This window comes from Sinocyclocheilus anshuiensis, unplaced genomic scaffold (genome assembly GCF_001515605.1).
Source record: "Sinocyclocheilus anshuiensis isolate Anshui unplaced genomic scaffold, SAMN03320099.WGS_v1.1 scaffold1162, whole genome shotgun sequence".
NCBI classification, from domain to species: domain Eukaryota; kingdom Metazoa; phylum Chordata; class Actinopteri; order Cypriniformes; family Cyprinidae; genus Sinocyclocheilus; species Sinocyclocheilus anshuiensis.
In genome coordinates, this window is record NW_015540875.1 from 3,126,016 (window position 1) to 3,133,051 (window position 7,036).

Below are 7,036 nucleotides of genomic sequence, written 5' to 3' on the forward strand. Positions count from 1 at the left end.
ATCCATAAATCCAGTATATACATAAAGACTGTACACACACTCTATATACACACAGTCACCCACAACATTATTTCACCTGCATGATCTCTCAACTTTTATATTTTTGTCTAGTGGTGTAAAAAGGAAGCAGAGAAATGTCCGTGTTGCCCGGCAATGGCATCCAAACAAGGAAATAAAGTTACATTTAAAACAGCAACTTGGCTTTGCAAAACTACCCACGATCCTACAAACGTGCGACCGCCAAATTTCTAAATAAGAGGATTCCACATCTAAACGGTGTCGTCCATAAAATCAAGAACTCCACAGCAAAACCAAAGAGAATTAAAAAGTAAAAGAATCCATCTTTCTTTCACATACAAAGGAGTCGGTGAGGATCCGGGACGTAGCAAAGTGTGGGAAGGGGGAGCAGGTAAAATAACAGGTTGTCGATTTTGCTTCGCAAAGAGATTGTCACATAAATTCACAGATCAAAAAAAAAAAAAAGATTATTTTCAGACTTTTCAAGTTCTTGTCTCACATTACCAGCATGTAAATATGTGATCATCTGGGTGAGGTCCAGTCAAAAAGTAGAAAACCAACAGGAAACAAAAGTTCGGATATTTCCAGCCTCTTATCAAATCTGCTGAAGGACAAATCAGCGTCTCTTGAGAGAAAAAAAAAAGGCTGTGCATATTCAGTTTCCCCAAAATAAAAGACATGATTGAGATGCAGGCAGGCATGACAGGTAGAGCTAATGTGGCATATGAAGATCATAATGAGAAGAAGTAGAGGATTGTTCAATATTCTACATGTAGTTAGTAAAGAACCTAAAAAACAGCACCTTTGAGATTGATCTGATCCTCAGAACCTCTCCAGCTCTCTCAACGAACCACTGCGCTGCGTGCGACGTCATCTCTCGTGCCATCAAGAGGCCCGCAGAAACCATCTGACAGCATCCCAAACGGTCATCATATCGAATTATATCAGAGAGAGGGTACGTCAGAGGACGGGAACCTATATTTTTTCTTTGGATCAGCTCTGGCACTGGGTCAAAGCCTCAGTTTCTCCTCTGTCAACCAACCGAATCGCGTGACAGCGCCCTGGAACTAAAACCTGGCCAACCTGAAGAATGTCCAAGGTGAGGCCTCCAATTAGGTTCCAGATTGTCCTCCACGAAGCTTTGTGATTGGCTGGAGATGCAGGGAAAAGAGGAGGTGCTTGATGAGCCGCTGACCAATCACTGCTACTAATCTCAGAGAAGAAATGGACTAACTGCCAAAACAGGCAGTTCAACTTAAAATGATTTTTTTTTTCTATCCAGTTTGCGTTAAACTGTGAGGCAACTGAAAGTTTACCTGAGTCATTCGATTCTACGTCTGAGGTATATTCATGTCATGGCACATTTTTCAGCTGATAACCCTGTTATCCCACTATATCTCAACCGCTTTTGGGACATAAACAAAATTGCCTGTTTATTATTACTAAATGGTGTAGAAGTCACTTAAAGATAGCCCTCGAAGCTCTTAAAAGCTAAAATGGCAATCAGTCCATTCTCCTCTCTAGTGCCTTCCCAATCTATAAATATTACAGTACAGCTCAGTGTTTTTATTGTGCAGTTACGACTTAAATCTCCTCACTCTCATCTAGGCCAGCTGTATTGGTTTAGCTGTGTTACATACAGAACGTGAGTATTTTACAATGCGACAACAAGGCAATCAACAATGAATTGGGTTACAAATGAAGACTGGTATCAGTGAAGCCACGTGAATGTCTTGAGTCTGTAGAAACATGACAATGAACCGATTAATCGTAAAACAAACAATAAAACAAAAACGGTAGTGAACGATGAGGAATACAATCAGTATAAGATGGCAGTGATACTCAAATGAGGAATTATAGCTAGCAATATTTCTGTACAGTACATAAGATCTGATTATTTTACAAACCAAGTCTGTTATCTAACAAGATCTTCCCTAAAATGACCATTCAACACCACCAAAAACTACTTTAGAGATGCTTGAGCAACTTTAAAGTCAACATGAAAACAAAACGGACCCTGTTTACTTTTAACATATTATTCGCAATTTTGTAGCAGAGCTTAAACAGTAGATCGTGGGTTTGAGTCCCAGAGAACGTGTGAACTGATAAAATGTAAACCATAAATGTAAGTTGATTTGCATAAAAGCATCTGCCAATTCCATGAATGCAAATGTAATAATTATTTGGTGCGAGTCATTGTCTACTTTTTACATTCATAGTTGTCTTATTGATGATTATTTGGTTCATGCTATTCTATTAAAAAAACAGGGTTGTTTTCATTATCTTTTTAAAAAATACTTTTCAGAAAACATCACAAATCCCTTTTGTTTCTTAGCTACCAGACTGCATTCTAGTATATAACACCCATTTTTACAATCCAATGAATTCCTAAAACTTAAAAAATAAAGTCTATTCTTCCCATTTTACTCAAAAACGTCACGTTTTGGAGGGAAAATTGGTTGCTTTAAAGTTGACTTTCATGTTGACTTTAAGACCAAAAAACACAAAAAAGTTATGCTTATTTAAAATATCAGCTCACTTCACATCATGTCCATTTTAAGGAAAACATGTCTGTATAAAAAATACTTTACGACCACAACTGCATTCTGGCCTAGCATCTTGTTTTAGTAAAAAGACAAAAGGTTTTTGACCTGACAGAGATCACCTCGCGCTCACCTCATGTTGCAGACACACACTGAAAGAAATCGGCCTGTAAGGAGATAAATGGGAGGACGAAGACACATATGAACAGTTAGGACGATGACAGAATGGGAGGCGGTGATGTGACACAGAGCACTGCTTTGAGAATCCATAGCACCAGTTAAATACACATAGGTTCTGAGATTGAGAAGAGAAAACATTGCGCAAGTTGGCAATTCAAAGACCACAAGCACTTTCCAAACAGTGTCCACAAAAAACCCGAGCCACGGTCGAATTCCAAAGCTTGACATTTTCAGCATTACATTGAGGCAAAAGAACACATCAGTCTCTCCTAAGTGAGCAATCTCGAGAAGAGAGCGGCGTTTGCACGACCATTTCTGTAATTCTGCTGTCGTTATTCTTGCGTTCGTTTGAAAACCCTGTCAGGAGATACAGAAAGGCACTAGGGAAGCCAGACGACATGACAGAATCCCCAAGACAAAGCTGGCGTGTGTTCGTCAGTCAAATTTCGTCCTCTATACACTTCGAAACGTACGTATGGTTTGTTTGCCCACCATTCCTGGGGTTGTTCCCAGCTTCTTGGAATTTTTTACACAATACGAGGGAGCTCAGTCAAAAAACCTGGAACCTGAACCGAGCACTTTCCAGTGGTTTGGATGACTTGATGTGGTGGCAGAGTTACTGTATGTGCAAGGGGCTTTTAACTTTGATCCAAAGAAAACGTGATTTTGGAATAACATATCGGATCCAATGGAGAGCCCTTTTGTTTTGGATGGAGCAAGTAATGGTGTGTCCCGCCTCCCACTTGTCCTCAGTCTAATGCACAAAATAAAACAACCGCTGAAGCTTCATCCTTCAATGCGGATGACAAAGAACATGAATTTTTCTTCGGAATTCCTAAAAATGTTCTCGGATTTGGTCAGTGTTGTTATTGACCTGCTCCCCCTCCGAACTTGCCCCCGATGCCGTTGCTGATTTTAGGTTGCCGGAGAGTTCTCCGTTCGGCCGGAGTTGTGCGAGAGGACGTGAATGAGGAGGGGAGGCTAAAGGGAAGGACAAGATTCCGTTCAGGGGGGATCGGGTGGAGGATTTGTCCGATTGGGAGACTCCAACAACTCCAGGAGCGCTGGTCAATTCTCCGCCAAAACTCACACCGGGGTCTGCTGAACCCAAGGCGGAAAGCTGCTTTTCCTAGCGAGACAGAGAGAGAGAGGAAAGGGGAGGAGAAGAGAGAGAGCAGGCGGAGGGATGGAATGATGGAGGGATGAAGATTCCGCAAAAAAATCAGCGAATGGAATACGAAAGAGAGAAGTTCCCATGGCAAGAAGATCGATAGGGAAGTACAGAATAGGAAGATCAAAGCAAATGGAGGTCACGGGGTCAGAGTGAGAGGGAGAAAGAGAGATTTGAGTTGACAAGGGATTGGAAGAGCAGTAAAGGAGGAATAAAACAGAGGCATGAGTCGCATAGCAGAGGAATGAGAAATATCCATAGGATCGCTCAGGGAAAGAGGGATAGACACAAAGAAAAGGAAGAAAGAGGGATGAGGAGGGAGTTACAAATCTGCTGTTGACACACGTGTGTTTTTGTGAGGTTGCACTGCAGAAGGCCAGAGTGGTTGTCAAAAACAGAGTGACAGAACGATACAAGCCCTGGTTATTGGATTATCTTTTGTAAACATCCTCAAAATGTGATTTTAAATGAGAAGAGCACTATTCATTGAGGTTAATTTTGCATTAAAGGGGTCATAGGATGCCCATTTTCCACAAGTTGATATGATTCTTTAGGGTCTTAATGAAAATCTGTAACATAGTTTGGTTAAAATTTCCAATGGTAGTGTAAAAAACACCTTTTTTACCCTGTCAAAAACAGCTCTTTTTTCAGCCGCATTCATCGTGAAACTTGTTAATTAGCACATTATTATGAAAGGCGATTTGTAAAGATTCATTAAAAAAACCTTACACTTGCTTCTTCTGTAGGTGAAGCTGGATCACGAATGATTCGTGCGAACATAGACGCATTTATGTAGATCGGGGGCGCATTCTCTTCAAAAACAAAGTAATTCGATTTGAGAAAGGGGAAATCATTTAACCAGATTAAAAAAAAACACTGGGTGGATATTTATCATTATAGGGTGGTTGTGTACACACATTGCCAACACACATTTCAGTTCAAACAACTTGTAAAAGTGCATGTAGCCTCCTATGACCCCTTTAAAGGGGTCGTATCATACATTTTTTTTTTTTTTACTTTTTTTTACCAAAAGTATTTATCATTTTTTATTGATTCATATGATATTTTCCATCCTCTTCCTTATGGAAGCATAAAGGTGGTTTTCTTCAGTTGTTAAATATATAGTGGCAATGTATTAGCGTATTTGAATTTACATATCCAATACCCATATTTGGTACAAAGAAAAAAAAAATCTAATTCAGAAATGAAATTTGCCATTTCCTACATTATAACGTTTTCTGTTAAAAAGAACAAACATTATTACTTTTATTCAGCAAGGATGCATAAAATCGATCAAAGGTGTCAGTAAAGACTTTTACTTTGTTATTCAGAAAGAATCCTGATAAAAATGCATCACAGTTTTTACTGTAATATTAAGCAACACAACTCTTTTCAACATTGATAATAACAAGAAATGTTTCTTGAGCACCAAAATCAGCATATTAGAATGATTTCTGATTTCATGTGACTGAAGACTGAAGTAATGATGCTGAAAATTCAGCTTTGCATCACAGGAATAAATTACATTTAAAATATATTCAATTAATTATATGTTTGGCTATTTTAAATTGTAATCATATTTTACAATATTACTGTCATTACTGTATTTTTGATCAAGTAAATGCAGCCTTGGTGAGCATAAGAGACCCTAAACGTCTGAACGGTAATTAGCAAAAAATAAAATGGAGGGATATTTTTAACATATTAATGCAACTTGAAAATGCATTCCGACACAATTGCATTAACATGTTCACATTCGCACCTGTCAATCATTACATCAGGGCATAACTCAAAGTTATTTTTTCACAAAAAATCTGATTGCTCATGATATGACCCCTTTAAAAGGACAGCTGCCACAACAGTGTCTGAGTGCAGCAAAAGAGACTTCTACTAAGCATGCAAGCATGCAACTGATGCAACAGTGTGATCAACTGTAAAGAGCACAGCAAGTGAGAATGAATATTTATGTGAAATGTAGGTGCTTTTAGTTCTGCTATCACAAGTATGTCTTAACTGTTGTGACAGTTTGTATTTTCAACACATATGCTTGACAGCATTATGCTAGTCCAAAGGACTAACAAATCATGTGTTGTTTATTTCTGTAAAAATAAGAACTGTAAGCTCTTAGCCGAGTTAGTTCTCATTTAAAACAGCTTGAAAATAAACTTGATTCTGTCATCAGTACAAATGAAAGACAACAGAGTTGTACAACAAATCAAGTTGCAACCTATCTACTATCTTACAAATATTTTATATCAAATTTGTATTATATTGCCTGATTATATATAAAATTTTGATATTTTATATCAAAATTCACTTGTTTAAACCAAAACAGTGTCAAATCCACTATTTAGAATTTCAGGGAGTGTTCACACTCAATTCGGCTTAACCGTAGTAACTGTATAATTCAGTTTCTAAAAAGGTATAGCATCACTACCGTGTTTACCACCAGAGTACTAATGGCAAGTAACTAGATAAGCATGCACAAGTAGAAATCGGGTGTGTTCACATAATTTTTTTTATAAATCTTTCGAGACGTACCATTTGCGGTTGTTATTTAAACAATATCACACAAGCATGAATGCTGTTTTTCGATAAACAAATGCTGTTTTGCATCACAATTATAAGTAAGAGACAATATTAACAGATATTTGTCTGTTTTTGCTTCACAAACAAATCACCTAACGCACAGCAACATATTTTGTTCCTTAATGATTCAGTGTTTTGGAATGAATCGTTTAAGTGAATGATTCAATGAATCACTCGTACATCCAGTACTGAGTACCTGAGTGAATTGTGTGTTTTTGAATGAACTGTTTGTGTGAACGATTCAATGACTTACTCAAATGTTCTGTACTTGTTTTGAATCAGCGTTTTTAACAACTCGGTTGAAAATGATTCAGTGAATCACTTGTCGTCACATACTATGTAAGCTGCAGAGAGAGTCACACTGAAAGCTTTGCAAATTATATATCATATTACTATACTCTCAATGAATATATCTCTATACATCTGAAAATTTTATTATGAAGTTATTGATTTATATACTTAAATATGTATATTTTTGGCTAATACATTATTAGCAAACTCCAGTGTGAAAACACCCTCAAGCCCATCTCTGCCA

General features: G+C 37.7%; 1 protein-coding gene across 6 annotated transcripts in view; it reads right to left on the minus strand.

Annotated features, from left to right (window-relative positions):
• Positions 1-6: 6 nt before the first annotated feature.
• Positions 7-7,036, minus strand: part of syngap1b (synaptic Ras GTPase activating protein 1b) — a 43,333-nt gene continuing 36,303 nt past the window's right edge. For 2 of the 6 annotated variants that reach the window (XM_016485871.1, XM_016485870.1), the window contains exon 17: positions 1,409-3,870. In XM_016485871.1, the coding sequence (XP_016341357.1) occupies positions 3,577-3,870 (294 nt within the window). In that variant the 3' untranslated portion in view covers positions 1,409-3,576. Of the gene's footprint in view, positions 1,170-1,407; positions 3,871-7,036 lie in introns of those variants that run through there. The other 4 variants (XM_016485872.1, XM_016485874.1, XM_016485875.1 and 1 more) reach the window with 4 other exon arrangements.